Source organism: Pantherophis guttatus, chromosome 1 (assembly GCF_059756535.1).
Source record: "Pantherophis guttatus breed Tessera chromosome 1, ASM5975653v1, whole genome shotgun sequence".
Lineage (NCBI taxonomy): Eukaryota > Metazoa > Chordata > Lepidosauria > Squamata > Colubridae > Pantherophis > Pantherophis guttatus.
The window spans coordinates 36,489,435-36,513,476 of NC_142063.1; the positions used below are offsets into that span (position 1 = coordinate 36,489,435).

Here is a 24,042-nt window from a genome sequence, read left to right on the forward strand (position 1 = left end):
ATGTAGACAATAAAGGTTAAGTCAAATCCAGCCCAACTCAGCCAGAATAATATTGCTAGTAGGCAAGTTTTAACTTTTGTTAGATTTAAAAGGAGCTATTTAAATCTTTGAGAAACCAAATTAGGTACATAAAAACTTAAACAAACTGGTATTTATTCTACCAACATGACAATGAGATTCCAAAATATCCATGTCAATACAGGAACTCCTGTGTCAGACCTTTCCAAACTACAGTAAGTTAATTCTGACAATTAAGTTCCTTCACACAAATAAAACTACATTTACAGTAGATTTAGCGTGATAGGAACAACTTGCAATTCTGGTCTTAATATTTCCTTCAGACAGAATATCAGTTTTGTAGGAAGAAAATGTTGCAAAAGAATAAAATAATACACTTAGGCGCTAAAATTAACTACATTTCTAAAGATTTCTCTAATGATCTAGAACTATTTTCAATGTTAGAATCCAACATGAAGATTTATATATACTATGAGATTAATAACTCATGAAATCAGCATTGCAATAAACAGCTGCTTTGAACACTTCTGTGTCTGTTAAAGGCAAGAAGACTTTTTCCTTTATTGCCATATTCCCATTAGAAGAGAAACGTCCCAAAGGTGCTTGAGATAACTATGACCTGGATGACTGAGAATCTCCATAGACATTAGAAGAGAAATTTCCAATTTTGGCATTTTCAACTTAACTCCCTCCACTTTCCATCTTAACCTTGTTTCCTGCCCCCCCTAAAACCTTTGCTAAATGGAGACTATACTTTTAAGTCAGGAGTTTTCAGTTCCACGATCACCTGGAATCTCTACATCAGATGCTGAAAAACTAATGCCAGTCCTGAATTCTAATATCTTCAACTGAGATTTGGTTGATGTCCAGGTTGACTTGGGCCCATTTCTGGTTTGGATAATTCCATGCTGGATATCTTGAACTTGGGCATGGGAATTTTCATTTCACTTCCCTCAATTATGCTTTCAGCCTCCACCACTAATATTGGCCTTGATTTTTTGGGGTGGGGAGAGGGGAATCTATTTTCCTTTGGGAAGGAAGATATTTGCCTCAGTTTATGACAGGGAGATCTTTACTTCTGGAGATTTCCGCTTGGGCACTTTGATGCTAGCCATCTTGATTCCAGACATTTTGCTTTCACCTTCCTCTCTTATCTCCATATCCAGGTTGGCCCCCTCAATTTCCACTTCTGGCAGTTTTTCAGCTTCAGGTTCATCAACTAGGATTCAGATAACGTGCTTTGGGGTGATCTGCTTCTATGGAAGGTAGGGACACTCGTCTCTGTGTAACACTTTTCCCCTTGGTAAGAAAAATTCCCAGCAAGGGCATTTGAACCTTTGAACTTACTACCCCACCACCAAGATCAAAAAATTTCCTCTGCACAAGAATCTTACCTGAAGAAGCTTGTACTTCTACGTCGGGAGCTTGCAGCTCCACAGTGACTGGGACCCATGGAATCTTTACTTCAGGGGCTGCTATTCTGATGTCACCCTCGAAATCATCTTTCTTGAGCTGGGGTTTTGTAGTGCTGACCTCAACTTTTGGAAGAGAGGTGTGTACATCAGGCATGCTGTCATCTGAATCTATTTTGGGGCCCTTGATATCAGATTTGGAGAATCCCATACTGGGCATCTTGAACTTTGGCATGTGTATTTTCATCCTGCCTTTCTCACGACTACCTTCTGCTTCCGCCACTTTGCTGGCAGCCTCAGAATCAGGCAGTTCAGCTTTACCTTTGGGAAGGGAGACATCTGCCTCAACGTTTTGAAGGGAGATGCCCACTTCTGGTGCAGTGAGCTTGGGGGGCTTGACACTAGGCAACTTCACTTCAGGCATTTTCATTTTGCCCACATCTCCAATCTCCACGTCCAAACTAGGGACATCTACCTCCACTTTTGGAAGCTTAAGATTGGCCTCAAGCTCAGCAGAGGGCAGTGTCACTTCCGATTTCAATGCTGTCTTTGGCAGCTCTGCTTCCACAGAAGGTACGCTGATTTCTGCCTCTGGGACACCTTTCCCTTTGGGCAGTGACATTCCAAATTTGGGCATATGGAACTTGGGCATTTGGAACTTTCTATCCCCACTTTCCAGCTTAACATCGGGGCCCTGCACAGAAATCTTTCCAGAAGGAGCCTCTACGTCTACTTCAGAAGCTTTCAATTCCAGGCCAGCTGAGCCAGTTGGAAACTTTACTTCTGGTGCTGATATGGTAATATCTCCTCCCTTCACCTCAGGTTTCTTGACGTGGAGCTCAACTTCGGGACGAGAAACATCCACTTTAGGCATACTGACATCCACATCGACTTTGGGGCCCTTGATGTCTGGTTTAGAGAATCCCATACTGGGCATTTTGAACTTTGGCATGTGTATCTTCAGTCCTCCCCCGTCGATAGTGCCTTCAGCCTCTGGCAATTTTACAGCCCCTGCACCATCAGACACTTCAGCTTTTCCTTTGGGAAGGGTGATGTCAGTCTCAACCGTTGGCAGGGAGATCCCTATTTCTGACCCTTTGAGCTTTGGGACCTTGATGCTAGGCACCTTCACTTCAGGCATTTTGATTTTACCCTTATCTCCAATCTCTACGTCCAAACTAGGGGCATCTACCTCCATTTTTGGAAGCTTAAGATCGGACTCAAGCTCAGCAGAAGGCAGTATCACTTCCCCTTCCAATTCTGTCTTGGGCAGGTCTGCTTCCATAGAAGGTACAGTGATTTCTGCCTCTGGGACACCTTTCCCTTTGGGCAGTGACATTCCAAATTTGGGCATATGGAACTTGGGCATTTGGAACTTCCTATCCCCGCTTTCCAGCTTAACATCGGGACCCTGCATCTTTCCAGAAGGAGCTTCTACATCTACTTCGGGAGCTTTGAGTTCCAGGCTGGCTGAGCCCGTTGGAATCTTTACTTCTGGTGCTGGTATGGTAGTATCTCCTCCCTTCCCCTCAGGTTTCTCAATGTGGAGCTCAGCTTTGGGAACAGAAACGTCCACTTTAGGCATACTGACATCCACATCGACTTTGGGACCCTTGGTGTCTGGTTTAGAAAATCCTATGCTGGGCATCTTGAACTTTGGCTTGTGTATCTTCAGTCCTCCCCCATCGATGGTGCCTTCAGCCTCTGGCAATTTTATGCCCACTTCCGCATCAGGCACTTCAGCTTTTCCTTTAGGAAGGGTGACATCAGTCTCAACCTTTGGCAGGGAGATCCCTACTTCTGGTCCTTTGAGCTTGGGGACCTTCACACTAGGCATCTTCACTTCAGGCATTTTGATTTTGCCTTCATCTCCAATCTCCACGTCCAACCTAGGAGCATGTACCTCTACTTCTGGAAGCTTAAGATCAGTTTTAAGGTCCGCAGCGGGCAGTGTGACTTCCATTTTCAATGCTGTCTTCGGCAGTTCTCCTTCCACAGAAGGTATGCTGATTTCTGCCTCTGGGACACCTTTCCCCTTGGGCAGTGACATTCCAAATTTGGGCATATGGAACTTGGGCATTTGGAACTTCCTATCCCCGCTTTCCAGCTTAACATCGGGGCCCTGCATCTTTCCAGAAGGAGCTTCTACATCTACTTCGGGAGCTTTGAGTTCCAGGCTGGCTGAGCCTGTGGGAATCTTTACTTCTGGTGCTGATATGGTAATATCTCCTCCCTTCACTTCAGGTTTCTCAACGTGGAGCTCAGTTTTGGGAAGAGAAACATCCACTTTAGGCATACTGACATCCACATCGACTTTGGGGCCCTTGTTGTCTGGTTTAGAGAATCCCATGCTGGGCATCTTGAACTTTGGCTTGTGTATCTTCAGTCCTCCCCCATCGATAGTGCCTTCAGCCTCTGGCAATTTTATGCCCACTTCCGCATCAGGCACTTCAGCTTTTCCTTTAGGAAGGGTGACATCAGTCTCAACCTTTGGCATGGAGATCCCTACTTCTGGCCCTTTGAGCTTGGGGACCTTCACACTAGGCATCTTCACTTCTGGCATTTTGATTTTGCCCGCATCTCCAATTTCCACGTCCAAGCTAGGAGCATCTACCTCTACTTCTGGAAGCTTAAGATCAGTTTTAAGGTCCGCAGCAGGCAGTGTGACTTCCATTTTCAATGCTGTCTTGGGCAGTTCTCCTTCCACAGAAGGTATGCTGATTTCTGCCTCTGGGACACCTTTCCCCTTGGGCAGTGACATTCCAAATTTGGGCATATGGAACTTGGGCATTTGGAACTTCCTATCCCCGCTTTCCAGCTTAACATCGGGGCCCTGCACAGAAATCTTTCCAGAAGGAGCTTCTACATCTACTCCGGGAGCTTTGAGTTCCAGGCTGGCTGAGCCTGTGGGAATCTTTACTTCTGGTGCTGATATGGTAATATCTCCTCCCTTCACTTCAGGTTTCTCAATGTGGAGCTCAGTTTTGGGAAGAGAAACATCCACTTTAGGCATACTGACATCCACATCGACTTTGGGGCCCTTGATGTCTGGTTTAGAGAATCCCATGCTGGGCATCTTGAACTTTGGCTTGTGTATCTTCAGTCCTCCCCCATCGATAGTGCCTTCAGCCTCTGGCAATTTTATGCCCACTTCCGCATCAGGCACTTCAGCTTTTCCTTTAGGAAGGGTGACATCAGTCTCAACCTTTGGCATGGAGATCCCTACTTCTGGCCCTTTGAGCTTGGGGACCTTCACACTAGGCATCTTCACTTCGGGCATTTTGATTTTGCCCGCATCTCCAATCTCCACGTGAAAGCTAGGAGCATCTACCTCTACTTCTGGAAGCTTAAGATCAGTTTTAAGGTCCGCAGCAGGCAGTGTGACTTCCATTTTCAATGCTGTCTTGGGCAGTTCTCCTTCCACAGAAGGTACGCTGATTTCTGCCTCTGGGACACCTTTCCCCTTGGGCAGTGACATTCCAAATTTGGGCATATGGAACTTGGGCATTTGGAACTTCCTATCCCCGCTTTCCAGCTTAACATCGGGGCCCTGCACAGAAATCTTTCCAGAAGGAGCCTCTACATCTACTTCGGGAGCTTTGAGTTCCAGGCTGGCTGAGCCTGTGGGAATCTTTACTTCTGGTGCTGATATGGTAATATCTCCTCCCTTCACTTCAGGTTTCTCAACGTGGAGCTCAGCTTTTGGAAGAGAAACGTCCACTTTAGGCATACTGACATCCACATCAACTTTGGGGCCCTTGATGACTGGTTTAGAGAATCCCATGCTGGGCATCTTGAACTTTGGCTTGTGTATCTTCAGTCCTCCATCGATGGTGCCTTCAGCCTCTGGCAATTTTATGCCCACTTCCGCATCAGGCACTTCAGCTTTTCCTTTAGGAAGGGTGACATCAGTCTCAACCTTTGGCATGGAGATCCCTACTTCTGGCCCTTTGAGCTTGGGGACCTTCACACTAGGCATCTTCACTTCGGGCATTTTGATTTTACCCGCATCTCCAATCTCCACGTCCAAGCTAGGAGCATCTACCTCTACTTCTGGAAGCTTAAGATCAGTTTTAAGGTCCGCAGCAGGCAGTGTGACTTCCATTTTCAATGCTGTCTTGGGCAGTTCTCCTTCCACAGAAGGTACGCTGATTTCTGCCTCTGGGACACCTTTTCCCTTGGGCAGTGACGTTCCAAATTTGGGCATATGGAACTTGGGCATTTGGAACTTCCTATCCCCACTTTCCAGTTTAACATCGGGGCCCTGCACAGAAATCTTTCCAGAAGGAGCTTCTACATCTACTTCGGGAGCTTTGAGTTCCAGGCTGGCTGAGCCTGTGGGAATCTTTACTTCTGGTGCTGATATGGTAATATCTCCTCCCTTCACTTCAGGTTTCTCAACGTGGAGCTCAGTTTTGGGAAGAGAAACATCCACTTTAGGCATACTGACATCCACATCGACTTTGGGGCCCTTGATGTCTGGTTTAGAGAATCCCATGCTGGGCATCTTGAACTTTGGCTTGTGTATCTTCAGTCCTCCCCCATCGATAGTGCCTTCAGCCTCTGGCAATTTTATGCCCACTTCCGCATCAGGCACTTCAGCTTTTCCTTTAGGAAGGGTGACATCAGTCTCAACCTTTGGCATGGAGATCCCTACTTCTGGCCCTTTGAGCTTGGAGACCTTCACACTAGGCATCTTCACTTCAGGCATTTTGATTTTACCTGCATCTCCAATCTCCACGTCCAAGCTAGGAGCATCTGCCTCTACTTCTGGAAGCTTAAGATCAGTTTTAAGGTCCGCAGCGGGCAGTGTGACTTCCATTTTCAATGCTGTCTTCGGCAGTTCTCCTTCCACAGAAGGTACGCTGATTTCTGCCTCTGGGACACCTTTCCCTTTGGGCAGTGACATTCCAAATTTGGGCATATGGAACTTGGGCATTTGGAACTTTCTATCCCCACTTTCCAGCTTAACATCGGGGCCCTGCACAGAAATCTTTCCAGAAGGAGCTTCTACATCTACTCCGGGAGCTTTGAGTTCCAGGCTGGCTGAGCCTGTGGGAATCTTTACTTCTGGTGCTGATATGGTAATATCTCCTCCCTTCACTTCAGGTTTCTCAATGTGGAGCTCAGTTTTGGGAAGAGAAACATCCACTTTAGGCATACTGACATCCACATCGACTTTGGGGCCCTTGATGTCTGGTTTAGAGAATCCCATGCTGGGCATCTTGAACTTTGGCTTGTGTATCTTCAGTCCTCCCCCATCGATAGTGCCCTCAGCCTCTGGCAATTTTATGCCCACTTCCGCATCAGGCACTTCAGCTTTTCCTTTAGGAAGGGTGACATCAGTCTCAACCTTTGGCATGGAGATCCCTACTTCTGGCCCTTTGAGCTTGGGGACCTTCACACTAGGCATCTTCACTTCGGGCATTTTGATTTTACCTGCATCTCCAATCTCCACGTCCAAGCTAGGAGCATCTGCCTCTACTTCTGGAAGCTTAAGATCAGTTTTAAGGTCCGCAGCGGGCAGTGTGACTTCCATTTTCAATGCTGTCTTCGGCAGTTCTCCTTCCACAGAAGGTACGCTGATTTCTGCCTCTGGGACACCTTTCCCTTTGGGCAGTGACATTCCAAATTTGGGCATATGGAACTTGGGCATTTGGAACTTTCTATCCCCACTTTCCAGCTTAACATCGGGGCCCTGCACAGAAATCTTTCCAGAAGGAGCTTCTACATCTACTCCGGGAGCTTTGAGTTCCAGGCTGGCTGAGCCTGTGGGAATCTTTACTTCTGGTGCTGATATGGTAATATCTCCTCCCTTCACTTCAGGTTTCTCAATGTGGAGCTCAGTTTTGGGAAGAGAAACATCCACTTTAGGCATACTGACATCCACATCGACTTTGGGGCCCTTGATGTCTGGTTTAGAGAATCCCATGCTGGGCATCTTGAACTTTGGCTTGTGTATCTTCAGTCCTCCCCCATCGATAGTGCCCTCAGCCTCTGGCAATTTTATGCCCACTTCCGCATCAGGCACTTCAGCTTTTCCTTTAGGAAGGGTGACATCAGTCTCAACCTTTGGCATGGAGATCCCTACTTCTGGCCCTTTGAGCTTGGGGACCTTCACACTAGGCATCTTCACTTCGGGCATTTTGATTTTACCTGCATCTCCAATCTCCACGTCCAAGCTAGGAGCATCTGCCTCTACTTCTGGAAGCTTAAGATCAGTTTTAAGGTCCGCAGCGGGCAGTGTGACTTCCATTTTCAATGCTGTCTTCGGCAATTCTCCTTCCACAGAAGGTATGCTGATTTCTGCCTCTGGGACACCTTTCCCCTTGGGCAGTGACATTCCAAATTTGGGCATATGGAACTTGGGCATTTGGAACTTCCTATCCCCGCTTTCCAGCTTAACATCGGGGCCCTGCACAGAAATCTTTCCAGAAGGAGCTTCTACATCTACTTCGGGAGCTTTGAGTTCCAGGCTGGCTGAGCCTGTGGGAATCTTTACTTCTGGTGCTGATATGGTGATATCTCCTCCCTTCACTTCAGGTTTCTCAACGTGGAGCTCAGTTTTGGGAAGAGAAACATCCACTTTAGGCATACTGACATCCATATCGACTTTGGGGCCCTTGATGTCTGGTTTAGAGAATCCCATGCTGGGCATCTTGAACTTTGGCTTGTGTATCTTCAGTCCTCCCCCATCGATAGTGCCCTCAGCCTCTGGCAATTTTATGCCCACTTCCGCATCAGGCACTTCAGCTTTTCCTTTAGGAAGGGTGACATCAGTCTCAACCTTTGGCATGGAGATCCCTACTTCTGGCCCTTTGAGCTTGGGGACCTTCACACTAGGCATCTTCACTTCGGGCATTTTGATTTTACCTGCATCTCCAATCTCCACGTCCAAGCTAGGAGCATCTGCCTCTACTTCTGGAAGCTTAAGATCAGTTTTAAGGTCCGCAGCGGGCAGTGTGACTTCCATTTTCAATGCTGTCTTGGGCAGTTCTCCTTCCACAGAAGGTACGCTGATTTCTGCCTCTGGGACACCTTTCCCCTTGGGCAGTGACATTCCAAATTTGGGCATATGGAACTTGGGCATTTGGAACTTCCTATCCCCGCTTTCCAGCTTAACATCGGGGCCCTGCACAGAAATCTTTCCAGAAGGAGCTTCTACATCTACTTCGGGAGCTTTGAGTTCCAGGCTGGCTGAGCCTGTGGGAATCTTTACTTCTGGTGCTGATATGGTAATATCTCCTCCCTTCACTTTAGGTTTCTCAACGTGGAGCTCAGTTTTGGGAAGAGAAGCATCCACTTTAGGCATACTGACATCCACATCGACTTTGGGGCCCTTGATGTCTGGTTTAGAGAATCCCATGCTGGGCATCTTGAACTTTGGCTTGTGTATCTTCAGTCCTCCCCCATCGATAGTGCCCTCAGCCTCTGGCAATTTTATGCCCACTTCCGCATCAGGCACTTCAGCTTTTCCTTTAGGAAGGGTGACATCAGTCTCAACCTTTGGCATGGAGATCCCTACTTCTGGCCCTTTGAGCTTGGGGACCTTCACACTAGGCATCTTCACTTCTGGCATTTTGATTTTGCCCGCATCTCCAATCTCCACGTCCAAGCTAGGAGCATCTGCCTCTACTTCTGGAAGCTTAAGATCAGTTTTAAGGTCCGCAGCGGGCAGTGTGACTTCCATTTTCAATGCTGTCTTGGGCAGTTCTCCTTCCACAGAAGGTACGCTGATTTCTGCCTCTGGGACACCTTTCCCCTTGGGCAGTGACATTCCAAATTTGGGCATATGGAACTTGGGCATTTGGAACTTCCTATCCCCGCTTTCCAGCTTAACATCGGGGCCCTGCACAGAAATCTTTCCAGAAGGAGCTTCTACATCTACTTCGGGAGCTTTGAGTTCCAGGCTGGCTGAGCCTGTGGGAATCTTTACTTCTGGTGCTGATATGGTAATATCTCCTCCCTTCACTTTAGGTTTCTCAACGTGGAGCTCAGTTTTGGGAAGAGAAACATCCACTTTAGGCATACTGACATCCACATCGACTTTGGGGCCCTTGATGTCTGGTTTAGAGAATCCCATGCTGGGCATCTTGAACTTTGGCTTGTGTATCTTCAGTCCTCCCCCATCGATAGTGCCCTCAGCCTCTGGCAATTTTATGCCCACTTCCGCATCAGGCACTTCAGCTTTTCCTTTAGGAAGGGTGACATCAGTCTCAACCTTTGGCATGGAGATCCCTACTTCTGGCCCTTTGAGCTTGGGGACCTTCACACTAGGCATCTTCACTTCTGGCATTTTGATTTTGCCCGCATCTCCAATCTCCACGTCCAAGCTAGGAGCATCTACCTCTACTTCTGGAAGCTTAAGATCAGTTTTAAGGTCCGCAGCAGGCAGTGTGACTTCCATTTTCAATGCTGTCTTGGGCAGTTCTCCTTCCACAGAAGGTACGCTGATTTCTGCCTCTGGGACACCTTTCCCCTTGGGCAGTGACATTCCAAATTTGGGCATATGGAACTTGGGCATTTGGAACTTCCTATCCCCGCTTTCTAGCTTAACATCGGGGCCCTGCACAGAAATCTTTCCAGAAGGAGCCTCTACATCTATTTCGGGAGCTTTGAGTTCCAGGCTGGCTGAGCCTGTGGGAATCTTTACTTCTGGTGCTGATATGGTAATATCTCCTCCCTTCACTTCCGGTTTCTCAACGTGGAGCTCAGCTTTGGGAAGAGAAACGTCCACTTTAGGCATACTGACATCCACATCAACTTTGGGGCCCTTGATGTCTGGTTTAGAGAATCCCATGCTGGGCATCTTGAACTTTGGCTTGTGTATCTTCAGTCCTCCATCGATGGTGCCTTCAGCCTCTGGCAATTTTATGCCCACTTCCGCATCAGGCACTTCAGCTTTTCCTTTAGGAAGGGTGACATCAGTCTCAACCTTTGGCATGGAGATCCCTACTTCTGGCCCTTTGAGCTTGGGGACCTTCACACTAGGCATTTTCACTTCTGGCATTTTGATTTTGCCCGCATCTCCAATTTCCACGTCCAAGCTAGGAGTATCTGCCTCTACTTCTGGAAGCTTAAGATCAGTTTTAAGGTCCGCAGCGGGCAGTGTGACTTCCATTTTCAATGCTGTCTTCGGCAGTTCTCCTTCCACAGAAGGTATGCTGATTTCTGCCTCTGGGACACCTTTCCCCTTGGGCAGTGACATTCCAAATTTGGGCATATGGAACTTGGGCATTTGGAACTTCCTATCCCCGCTTTCCAGCTTAACATCGGGGCCCTGCACAGAAATCTTTCCAGAAGGAGCTTCTACATCTACTTCGGGAGCTTTGAGTTCCAGGCTGGCTGAGCCTGTGGGAATCTTTACTTCTCGTGCTGATATGGTAATATCTCCTCCCTTCACTTCAGGTTTCTCAACGTGGAGCTCAGTTTTGGGAAGAGAAACATCCACTTTAGGCATACTGACATCCACATCGACTTTGGGGCCCTTGATGTCTGGTTTAGAGAATCCCATGCTGGGCATCTTGAACTTTGGCTTGTGTATCTTCAGTCCTCCCCCATCGATAGTGCCCTCAGCCTCTGGCAATTTTATGCCCACTTCCGCATCAGGCACTTCAGCTTTTCCTTTAGGAAGGGTGACATCAGTCTCAACCTTTGGCATGGAGATCCCTACTTCTGGCCCTTTGAGCTTGGGGACCTTCACACTAGGCATCTTCACTTCGGGCATTTTGATTTTACCTGCATCTCCAATCTCCACGTCCAAGCTAGGAGCATCTGCCTCTACTTCTGGAAGCTTAAGATCAGTTTTAAGGTCCGCAGCGGGCAGTGTGACTTCCATTTTCAATGCTGTCTTCGGCAATTCTCCTTCCACAGAAGGTATGCTGATTTCTGCCTCTGGGACACCTTTCCCCTTGGGCAGTGACATTCCAAATTTGGGCATATGGAACTTGGGCATTTGGAACTTCCTATCCCCGCTTTCCAGCTTAACATCAGGGCCCTGCACAGAAATCTTTCCAGAAGGAGCTTCTACATCTACTTCGGGAGCTTTGAGTTCCAGGCTGGCTGAGCCTGTGGGAATCTTTACTTCTGGTGCTGATATGGTAATATCTCCTCCCTTCACTTCAGGTTTCTCAACGTGGAGCTCAGTTTTGGGAAGAGAAACATCCACTTTAGGCATACTGACATCCACATCGACTTTGGGGCCCTTGATGTCTGGTTTAGAGAATCCCATGCTGGGCATCTTGAACTTTGGCTTGTGTATCTTCAGTCCTCCCCCATCGATAGTGCCCTCAGCCTCTGGCAATTTTATGCCCACTTCCGCATCAGGCACTTCAGCTTTTCCTTTAGGAAGGGTGACATCAGTCTCAACCTTTGGCATGGAGATCCCTACTTCTGGCCCTTTGAGCTTGGGGACCTTCACACTAGGCATCTTCACTTCGGGCATTTTGATTTTACCTGCATCTCCAATCTCCACGTCCAAGCTAGGAGCATCTGCCTCTACTTCTGGAAGCTTAAGATCAGTTTTAAGGTCCGCAGCGGGCAGTGTGACTTCCATTTTCAATGCTGTCTTCGGCAATTCTCCTTCCACAGAAGGTATGCTGATTTCTGCCTCTGGGACACCTTTCCCCTTGGGCAGTGACATTCCAAATTTGGGCATATGGAACTTGGGCATTTGGAACTTCCTATCCCCGCTTTCCAGCTTAACATCAGGGCCCTGCACAGAAATCTTTCCAGAAGGAGCTTCTACATCTACTTCGGGAGCTTTGAGTTCCAGGCTGGCTGAGCCTGTGGGAATCTTTACTTCTGGTGCTGATATGGTAATATCTCCTCCCTTCACTTCAGGTTTCTCAACGTGGAGCTCAGTTTTGGGAAGAGAAACATCCACTTTAGGCATACTGACATCCACATCGACTTTGGGGCCCTTGATGTCTGGTTTAGAGAATCCCATGCTGGGCATCTTGAACTTTGGCTTGTGTATCTTCAGTCCTCCCCCATCGATAGTGCCCTCAGCCTCTGGCAATTTTATGCCCACTTCCGCATCAGGCACTTCAGCTTTTCCTTTAGGAAGGGTGACATCAGTCTCAACCTTTGGCATGGAGATCCCTACTTCTGGCCCTTTGAGCTTGGGGACCTTCACAGTAGGCATCTTCACTTCGGGCATTTTGATTTTACCCGCATCTCCAATCTCCACGTCCAAGCTAGGAGCATCTGCCTCTACTTCTGGAAGCTTAAGATCAGTTTTAAGGTCCGCAGCAGGCAGTGTGACTTCCATTTTCAATGCTGTCTTCGGCAGTTCTCCTTCCACAGAAGGTATGCTGATTTCTGCCTCTGGGACACCTTTCCCCTTGGGCAGTGACATTCCAAATTTGGGCATATGGAACTTGGGCATTTGGAACTTCCTATCCCCGCTTTCCAGCTTAACATCGGGGCCCTGCACAGAAATCTTTCCAGAAGGAGCTTCTACATCTACTTCGGGAGCTTTGAGTTCCAGGCTGGCTGAGCCTGTGGGAATCTTTACTTCTGGTGCTGATATGGTAATATCTCCTCCCTTCACTTCAGGTTTCTCAACGTGGAGTTCAGTTTTGGGAAGAGAAACATCCACTTTAGGCATACTGACATCCACATCGACTTTGGGGCCCTTGATGTCTGGTTTAGAGAATCCCATGCTGGGCATCTTGAACTTTGGCTTGTGTATCTTCAGTCCTCCCCCATCGATAGTGCCTTCAGCCTCTGGCAATTTTATGCCCACTTCCGCATCAGGCACTTCAGCTTTTCCTTTAGGAAGGGTGACATCAGTCTCAACCTTTGGCATGGAGATCCCTACTTCTGGCCCTTTGAGCTTGGGGACCTTCACACTAGGCATCTTCACTTCTGGCATTTTGATTTTGCCCGCATCTCCAATCTCCACGTCCAAGCTAGGAGCATCTGCCTCTACTTCTGGAAGCTTAAGATCAGTTTTAAGGTCCGCAGCAGGCAGTGTGACTTCTATTTTCAATGCTGTCTTGGGCAGTTCTCCTTCCACAGAAGGTCCGCTGATTTCTGCCTCTGGGATACCTTTCCCCTTGGGCAGTGACATTCCAAATTTGGGCATATGGAACTTGGGCATTTGGAACTTCCTATCCCCGCTTTCCAGCTTAACATCGGGGCCCTGCACAGAAATCTTTCCAGAAGGAGCCTCTACATCTACTTCGGGAGCTTTGAGTTCCAGGCTGGCTGAGCCTGTGGGAATCTTTACTTCTGGTGCTGATATGGTAATATCTCCTCCCTTCACTTCCGGTTTCTCAACGTGGAGCTCAGCTTTGGGAAGAGAAACGTCCACTTTAGGCATACTGACATCCACATCAACTTTGGGGCCCTTGATGTCTGGTTTAGAGAATCCCATGCTGGGCATCTTGAACTTTGGCTTGTGTATCTTCAGTCCTCCCCCATCGATGGTGCCTTCAGCCTCTGGCAATTTTATGCCCACTTCCGCATCAGGCACTTCAGCTTTTCCTTTAGGAAGGGTGACATCAGTCTCAACCTTTGGCAGGGAGATCCCTACTTCTGGCCCTTTGAGTTTGGGGACCTTCACACTAGGCATCTTCACTTCAGGCATTTTGATTTTGCCCGCATCTCCAATCTCCACGTCCAAGCTAGGAGCATCTACCTCTATTTCTGGAAGCTTAAGATCAGTTTTAAGGTCCGCAGCGGGCAGTGTGACTTCCATTTTCAATGCTGTCTTGGGCAGTTCTTCTTCCACAGAAGATACGCTGATTTCTGCCTCTGGGACATCTTTCCCTTTGGGCAATGAAATTCCAAATTTGGGCATTCGGAATTTTGAAATTTTGAATGTAGTATCCTCTCTTTCAAGCATAACATCAGGACCCTGCAGAAAAACCTTACTTGATGGAGTTTCTGTGTCTACCTCCGGAGCTTTAAATTCCTGGCTGGCTGAGCCTGTTGGAATCTTTAGTTTTAGTGCTGATATAGTAATATCTCCCTTCATCTGTCGTTTGTCAGCATGGAGCTCAGCTTCAGGAAGACAAATGTCGACCTTAGGCCTACTGACATCCACATCGACTTTGGGGCCTTTGATGTCTGGTTTGGAGAATCCCATACTGGGCATCTTGAACTTTGGCATGTGTATCTTCAGTCTTCCCCCGTCGATGGTGCCTTCAGCCTCTGGCAATTTTACAACCGCTGCTCCATCAGACATTTTTCCTTTGGGAAGGGAGACATCTGCTTCAACTTTTGGTAGGGAGATCCCTACTTCTGGCCCTTTGAGCTTGGGAACCTTGATACTAGGCATCTTCAATCCAGGCATTTTGATTTTGCCATCATATTCAACTTCCATATCCACGCTGGGGTCCACTACTTCCATATCTGGGACTTTAATGTCACTTTGTAACCCTACAGAGGGCACTGTGACTTCTGTTTCCAGTTCTGTTTGGGTGAGGTCCACTTCCATAGATGATACAGTGACTTCTTCCTCTGGGATACCTTTCCCTTGGGGCACTGAAATTCCAAACTTGGGCATATGGAACTTGGGAATTTTGAATGTAGTTTCTCCCCTTTCCAGCTTAACATCAGGGCCCTGCACAGAAATCTTTCCAGAAGGAGCCTCTACATCTACTTCGGGAGCTTTGAGTTCCAGGCTGGCTGAGCCTGTGGGAATCTTTACTTCTGGTGCTGATATGGTTATGTCTCCTCCCTTCACTTCAGGTTTCTCAATGTGGAGCTCAGCTTCAGGAACAGAAACTTTAGGCATACTGACATCCACATCGACTTTGGGGCCCTTGATGTCTGGTTTAGAGAATCCCATGCTGGGCATCCTGAACTTTGGCATATGCATTTTCAGTCCTCCCCCATCGATGGTGCCTTCAGCCTCTGGCAATTTTACAGTTGCTGCCGCATCAGACACTTTTCCTTTGGGAAGGGTGACATCAGTCTCAACCTTTGGCAGGGAGATCCCTACTTCTGGCCCTTTGAGCTTGGGGACCGTCATGCTAGGCATCTTCACTTCGGGCATTTTGATTTTGCCTGCATCTCCAATCTCCACGTCCAATCTAGGGGCAGCTACCTCCACTTTTGGAAGCTTAAAATCGGTTTCAAGCTCAGCAGAGGGCAGGGTCACTTCTGCTTTCAATGCTGTCTTTTGAAGCTCTGCTTCCATAGAGGGTACGCTGATTTCTGCCTCTGGGACACCTTTCCCTTTGGGCAGTGACATTCCAAATTTGGGCATATGGAACTTGGGCATTTGGAACTTCCTCTCCCCACTTTCCAGCTTAACATCGGGGCCCTGCACAGAAACCTTTCCAGAAGGAGCTTCTACATCTACTTCGGGAGCTTTGAGTTCCAGGCTGGCTGAGCCTGTGGGAATCTTTACTTCTGGTGCTGATATGGTAATATCTCCTCCCGTCACCTCAGGTTTCTCAATGTGGAGCTCAGCTTCGGGAAGAGAAACTTTAGGTATACTGACATCTACATCGACTTTGGGGCCCTTGATGTCTGGTTTGGAGAATCCCATGCTGGGCATCCTGAACTTTGGCATATGTATCTTCAGTCCTCCCCCGTCGATGGTGCCTTCAGCCTCTGGCAATTTTATGCCCACTTCCGCATCAGGCACTTCAGCTTTTCCTTTAGGAAGGGTGACATCAGTCTCAACCTTTGGCAGGGAGATCCCTACTTCTGGCCCTTTGAGCTTGGGGACCTTTACGCTAGGCATCTTCACTTCAGGCATTTTGATTTTGCCTGCATCTCCAATCTCCACGTCCAAGCTAGAAGCATCTACCTCTACTTCTGGAAGCTTAAGATCGGTCTTAAACTCAGCTGAGGGCAGTGTCACGTCTGCTTTCAATTCTGTCTTGGGCAGGTCTGCTTCCATAGAAGGTACGCTGATTTCTGCCTCTGCGATACCTTTCCCTTTGGGCAGTGAAATTCCAAATTTGGGTATATGGAACTTGGGCATTTGGAACTTCCTATCCCCGCTTTCCAGCTTAACATCGGGGCCCTGCATAGAAATCTTTCCAGAAGGAGCTTCTACATCTACTTCGGGAGCTTTGAGTTCCAGGCTGGCTGAGCCTGTGGGAATCTTTACTTCTGGTGCTGATATGGTAATATCTCCTCCTTTCACTTCAGGTTTCTCAACGTGGAGCTCAGCTTTGGGAAGAGAAACGTCCACTTTAGGCATACTGACATCCACATCAACTTTAGGGCTCTTGATGTCTGGTTTAGAGAATCCCATGCTGGGCATCTTGAACTTTGGCTTGTGTATCTTCAGTCCTCCCCCATCGATGGTGCCTTCAGCCTCTGGCAATTTTATGGCTGCTGAAGCATCAGACATTTCAGCTTTGGGAAGGGTGACATCAGCTTCCACCTTTGGCAGGAAGATCCCTTCTTCTGGTGCTTTGAGTTTGGCGACCTTTACGCTAGGCATCTTCAGTGCAGGCATTTTGATTTTGCTCTTCTCTCCTATCTCCACATCCAGATTGGGGGCCTTTATCTCCACTTCTGTCAACTTAATGTCAGCTTCAATCTCTGCAGTTTTGAGTTCCGTTTTCAGTCCAGTTTTGGGGAAGTCTGTTTCCATGGAAGATATGGAAAGTTCTCCCTGTGGAATACCTTTTTCTTTGGGAAGTGATATCCCAAATATGGGCATTTGCAATTTTAACATTTTGAACTTAGTTTCGTCATCTTCCAGTGTAATGGCTGAGCCATCTGCAGGAATTTCATCTTGGTCTGTTGTTTTCAATTCCAAAATTCCCTGGCCTGCTGTTGACTTTATGTCAAATTCTGAAATGATTATATCAGCAGTAATTTCTCCCATCTTAAGCTCAGGTTTGGTAGCCTTATGGTCAGCTTTGGGAATGGAGAAATCCATTTTAGGTATTTTGATGTCCATCTCAACTTTGGAAGCTTCAGTTTGTGGCAAGGCATACTTGCTAGCAATATTTATTTCTTTTCCTTTTTCCTCTTTCTGATATTGGGTTTCAATTTGTACTTTTGAATCTTTTTGCTTTTTTTTCCTCATTTTTGGTATATTTTGTGAAACTTTGATCTGAGAGTCTGTAATGTCTTTTGTTTGAATTACTGCTGTTTTCATCTGTGTTGTTGTAACTGTAGGTTCTTGTTTTGTAAATTCTATATTGGTTTTTAATTTCTTCTCTTTGGATTTTGTAAGAGTTAGTTCAACATCAGGATATTTTCTTGTATGTTGTGGAAGTGGAAATACTGCATCTGATACATCTCTTTTTGGCTCTTTTTCTTTTGGTTTTCTATCTACATCTAATGAAGTATACTCTCTTGTCATTATATCTGAGAGTTCCACAGCAGTACCATCTTCATATTCTTTGAATGGATTTATTTCATATGGTTCTTGTTTACTTTTGTGCATCTTAAATCCAATAGTTGGAAACTTTAGTTTCTTTTGGCTTTGTTTTTTAATTTTTCCATGAATTTCTTCTGGCTGGAATTGTGATTCTGTATCTGTGCTTGTAGGAGAAACATCTGGAATTCCATGTTCATATGCATCTGATGTACTTCGAGATCTTCTGTGTCCCAAAATCTTCTTTCCCTTAATGGACTGGAATTTTGGCCACGAGAGTCTATCCTTTTTGGTTCTTTTTGGTCTTCCCACTCTTTGTTTTACAATTAAGTTTGTTTTATCTCCCTCTGAGATTGTCTTCTCCGATATTTCCATTGTATCCATTCCCTGGGGAGAAAAATTCTAAAATGAATATGTTTGTTTAGGAAAAAATATATATAGAGTATTATTTATATCATTTTATTTTTTGATTATAAGGTTTAGGTAAAGGTAAAGGTTTCTCTCGCACATATATGCTAGTTGTTCCCAACTCTAGGGGCCAGTGCTCATCTCTGTTTCAAAGCCGAAGAGCCAGCGCTGTCTGAAGACATCTCCGTGGTCATGTGGCCAGCATAACTAAATGCCAAAGGCGCACAGAATGCTGTTACCTTCCCACCAAAGGTAGTCCCTATTTTTCTACTTGCATTTTTCATGTGCTTTTGAACTGCTAGGTTGGCAGAAGCTGGGACAAGTAACAGGAGCTCACCCCGTTACGTGGCATTAGGGATTTGAACTGCTGAACTGCCGACCTTTCGATCAATAAGCTCAGCGTCTTAGCCACTGAGCCACCATGTCCCATTAATTACAAGGATTATAGTATGCCATAATCAACTCCCCAAAAATATAATTTGAATTAAAATAAATACCATTTGTGCAAACAATTATGGGCATCAGGAATAAAATATTTTTTAAAAAATATGATTTAAAAATTTGCTTATCCAGAAAGATCTTTCATCTGAGGCTTGGTAAAATACTACCAACTACTGTCTTTCTGAAGATCACATTGGAAAGGCCCATCCAAATATCTGGTAGAATAATATTCCAGAGAAGGCCCTCTGATTAATGATTAAGGGCATGCTTCTGTAGCATCCGTAGATACAAGACCTCTCTACTAGATGTTCTTAGGTGGGCAGCTAACATCCAGGCCCTGAACCATGAAGGTGACATCATCCAGGTCATGAATCATTAAAGGTGACAACCAGAAACTTGAATTGCATCTGGAAGCCAACTGGCAATTGGTGCAGTGGTATCAGTATCAGTACTATATGGGGAATGCTTTTTTCACTTTTTAATTAATTTTAGAAGTGTTTTATCATCCTTGTCTCTTTCCCAATTTTCTAACTTTTATATACCATTTTTAACTTTTAATATTTCATTGTACACAGTCCAGAGTTTCTTTCTGAGGGAGATGGGCGGTTCAGAAATGTGGAAAATCAATGAAAAATCAATCAATCATCAACCACACTTAAGATATGACCCAGACTTTGAAGGAGCATTTGGACATTATCACTTAAGGGTATACTCACTTTTGTTGGCACCAGTTTAGACATTAATGGCTGTGTGTTGTGTTGTTTTGAGGGGACAGCACATTTACACTGTTATACAAGCTGTATACTCACTACTTTACATTGTAGCCAAGTGTCATTTCTTCAGTGTTGTCACATGAAAAGATATACTTAAATATTTATAAAATGTGAGGAGGTGTACTCACTTCTGTGATATACTGTATACTGTAACTGTACCAACGTTATATAGAAATATTCACAATAGAGGACTGGACTGTGAATATTATAGAACTTGCAAAATTGATTTCTTTTATTAGGAAAGGGCTAATTACGCCTTTTATAAAAGACTGGAAATTCTTTATAGAGTTTTTGCTGAAAATGCATAAAAATGAAATGGTAAATTCTAGATTTACTGATTAAAAAGGGCTATATATGAGAAGGGAACTATGTTATTTATTTTATTTATTTATTTTATTTTTAAATTTATATACCGCCCTTCTCCCTGAGGACTCAGGGCGGTGTACAGCCAGAGTTAAAAAAAACATGAAATACAAATATTAAAAAACAATTAAAATAAATATAAATTTGGCCCAAAATTAAAAATACAAACCAGTTAAAACATTTAAAATTTCTTCTTAAGCCAGCCCGGCTTGCTGGAAAAAGTGGGTTTTAAGGGCACGGCGGAAGGCACTAAGGTCTTGGATTCTCCTTATCTCTGGGGGCAACTGATTCCAGAGGGTAGGTGCCCCCACAGAGAAGGCCCTCCCCCTGGGGGTCACTAGCCTACATGTTATTTTGTTAACATAATAACATATTATGTTATTTTGAAAGCGGGAAATGGTACCAGATATTACTATAACTATTGTAAAAAAAGATTGGAAGTCACTTCTTTAAGTTATCTCTCCCCCCCCATTTTTTTCTTAGCTTTCTACTGCTTGTAACACTTTTTTCTTCGTCTTTATTCCTTTCCAACCCTTCTTCAATACTTTTTCATGCTTATCTTTTATCTTTGTAAAAATTCTTCAATAATTCTTTGGACATATTATGCAGCTGGAATTGTGTAAATTCAATTTCTGATCACAGACTCTATTACTTTCCATAGGTAGTACTAACGATTGCTGTAATGTGTTTTTATAAAAAATTATTTTGTACAATTATTCTTTCTTTGTTAAATTTATATTGAGACTTGAGTTTCCTTACTTACAAATAACTCCTGAGCAGAAAAGCAGCAGATCAAGAGCAAACGGAGTGGGTTTAGATTAGTTACTTTTTCTCATCTAAATTTTAGGGATACAGTGCTAAGAAGAAAATCACAATTGATTCAAACAATTAAAATAATTTATATAAGAAATTCTCCATGCAGCCTAACTTTGGAAAACACTGTATTTTTGTTGTACTTATTCTAGAGAAGAACCATCTGTCCTCAAAATTTTGCCTCAAAATTTTATTTTATGTGGGTAAGTGGGGAAACTTTTTAAAAAGTTCTAAAATTACTTCACTAACGGCTAGATTTTCATGATGTACAGCTTAATCCATAGTATAATTCAAGAACAATATATTACCTGACTTAATTTTTCCTTTTTGGACTGTGTTGCAGAATGCATTGCTTCCAGCTCATCTTTCCCAACAAGTTTTCTTTTAAGATTGAACTGTATTTTGTATGGTTCAGAATACTGTAGTATTTTAAGTGCATCTTCATATTTGATATTATCAAAAAAGATTGTGGCACTCAACAGTTGATCTCCTAGAAAACAGAAACAAGGCTTTCAGACTATCAGATAAATCCCTCAGTTCCTTGTCTGAATTTGCAAAGTATACCACTTTTTATTCACTTTTTAGAAGTATAAACAGGTTGTCCTCAATTTACAAGCATAACCGAGCCCGGAATTATGGTTGTAAATTACACTGGTCATTATGCAGGTCATCAAGTGACCATACCCAATTTTACAGTCTTTTCTGTTGTGATCATTAAGTGAACGTGGCAATCATAAAGTGAACACTGCAGTTGGCAAAAAAGCACAGTAAACTGCAGTCATGTGACTGCAAGATGCTGCAAATGGCCATATAGAACAGTTGCTGAGCGCTTAAGATGCAATCACATGACGGGGGGGGGAAGCAATAATCAGACCTTCAAATTTAAGCCATATGTACCTTTTTGGGGGTCCATTATAACTTTGATCCGGTTGTAAGTCGAGGACTACTTGTTCTACTTTGTCCCTGCCCTGCAGCATGTTCATCATTCAATAGGTATGCATACTTTCTAAAAAGTACTGTATGGTTATTACTTTTTGTAATGTATGCTTTAAAGATATGACCATTTTCTTAGTTAATGGTTTTAAGAGAAAATATAATACAAGAGCAATACTGTACCTTCTCTTAGACTAAATAGGTTTGATGCTGGGGACTCCTTGAGCACTTGCTTCACAAATATTCCTTCGGCTCCCCCACCAGCTACACTGAATCCACTTGCACCAGATTCCACTTCCGTTTGTAATGTCACTTCCATAGATTCCTAGTCGTTCCAAAAGGTATGCCATTAAATCTCATCTCTAAATTAGTTCATTCTTCTATTCATTTATATCATGATGTCACTCACACTGTCATTAATATAATCCTAACCTTGACTGTACTACATTGCCAGAAATAGCACATATTAAATTTACTAAAAAGCCACAAACATTTCCTGGCACCAAAAAACAAGCAAAATTATAAAACAGATAACAAGGTTTCTTTAGAGATTAGATTTATTATCAGCTTGCTGGATGAGTAATCCTATACCACAAGATCAGAATGTAGGATTTGACAAGAAAGTATTTGTATTTATTAATGATCCATGACAGCCAGATAAAGATTTTTGGAAGATATAAACACCGGCTCTCTGGTATTTTTGGAATGGAAGACAAGTGATTTTAAATGAGAATTAAACAGTCAGCAATGATAAAATATCTAACCAGATAAAATCTTCCATTTAAAATGTCTACACTTAATATTATACATATGTATGAATATTTTTCAAAAGCCACATGTTCCTCAGAAAAAGAAAAAACCCTGAGAACACTGATCTTCATTCCTCTGGGTCTTATGACAATACAATTTACAGTCATCAGCAACTCATAAAATTATAAAATATATTAATTGAACAGGATTGTATTGATTTGCCTTCTCTTCCATGTAATAAGCTTTTAGGTACCTGCATTACTCCTTAGTTTTCTCCCCCCCCCATCCCAGCTAATTATACCCAACTCCTTGATTTCTTTATTCATTTCTCATACAGTTTGCCTTCCAAGCTTTCCATTGTTTCCCAGTCTGGTATCTTTTCTCTCAACCTACTCCAGTTTCTCCATATCCTTTTTTTAGGGGTGAGTGGGGGACATATGGCCTGACCAAAGAAATATTACTTCCTGTAATTTAGGTGCAATATTTCTGCTAAAGCAGAACAAGACTGCATTGAGCATTTTAGCAGTTGCATAATTCTGCTTTTTCAACTAGTACTTATTTCTCACATTCCTTAATTTCTAGTACTTAATTTTGAAAAATACTAGGGTAATATAATTGTCTACTTAAAAACAGAACATTAATGACTTCTTCAAGATGGGGTTTTGTCTTCTACAGAACCTAATTTTATAATCATAGTACTTTAATTCTTCCTTCCTTCCTTCCTTCCTTCCTTCCCTCCCTCACTCACTCACTCATTCATTTTCATTTAGTAAAATGAATTTATTTAGGACATCAGTGGCTATAATTTGACTTCAGCCACTTGCAAATCCTGTTTATTTACATTGGTATTCAATTATAAATAAATCAGGTATCAAAGTAACTTGAATAAACATTGTCGAAAAATATGCATACTAATCTTCCCACAGAATTTGATTCCCAGTCCTGCATTATTTCAAATAGATCAGTGCCAGAAAACTACAAGTGGTCTACTGGACTTAGTCACACATGCTAAGATATAAAATGTGATTGGAGAGCCCAAATTTAAAAGGGTTTAAAAGGATTTAAAAGGACTTGTTTAACTGTTCAAGGGTCAGCTAGTTTACCAACTTGAATTAAAGAGCTCTTATGCTACCAATTGGTCTCTAGATAGGTTTGGGGAAAAATTATGTTCAATATTTGTCTCCTTTAAAACAGAACAGAAACAGAAATGTTTCTCAATGATATATGTCAACTACAGGTAGTCCTCAACTTATGACAATAGAGACCCAAATTTCTGTTGCTAAGTGTGACAATTGTTAAGTGGTTTTCCACCATTTTATGACCTTTCTTGCCACAGTTGTTAAATGAATCAGTTTTTAAATTAGTAACATGGTTGTTAAGTAAATCTGGCTTCCCCATTGACTTTGCTTGTCAAAAGTCAAAAAAGGTGATCACATGATTCTGGCACACTGCAACCATCATAAATATGAGTCAGTTGCCAAGCACCCAGATTTTTATTGCATGACCGTGGGGATGCTGCGATAGTCATAAATATGAAAAACGGTCATAACTCACTTTTTTCAGTGCCATTGTAACTTCGAATGGTCAGTAAACAAATGGTTGTAAATCGAAGCCTACTTGTATAATAGTAGTGTAGTGAATTATCAAAGGGCATCTATGCATAATTTCCAGCAGGATTATTGGCATTTATCAGAAATGATATCCCTTCTTGGAACAGGACTGCATCTGTAGCAAATCAGTTGTTTGCCAGTTTGGATAGTTCCAATCACTTATTTGATGTAAAGGACCAATTCTAGTTGCAGTAGTGCTATCAGTGCTGATTGGGCCA

The 24,042-nt window shown here is 44.0% G+C and overlaps 1 protein-coding gene across 4 annotated transcripts in view; it reads right to left on the reverse strand.

The window, feature by feature from the left end:
• Positions 1 to 24,042, reverse strand: part of AHNAK2 (AHNAK nucleoprotein 2) — a 98,319-nt gene that overhangs the window by 4,952 nt on the left and 69,325 nt on the right. For 3 of the 4 annotated variants that reach the window (XM_087871763.1, XM_087871764.1, XM_087871767.1), the window contains exons 5-7: positions 21,648 to 21,789; positions 20,840 to 21,021; positions 1,413 to 18,120 (exon numbers count right to left, since the gene is read on the reverse strand). In XM_087871763.1, coding sequence (XP_087727889.1) covers positions 1,413 to 18,120; positions 20,840 to 21,021; positions 21,648 to 21,789 — 17,032 coding nt within the window. The remainder of the gene's footprint in view (positions 1 to 1,412; positions 18,121 to 20,839; positions 21,022 to 21,647; positions 21,790 to 24,042) is intronic. The other variant, XM_087871768.1, reaches the window with a different exon arrangement.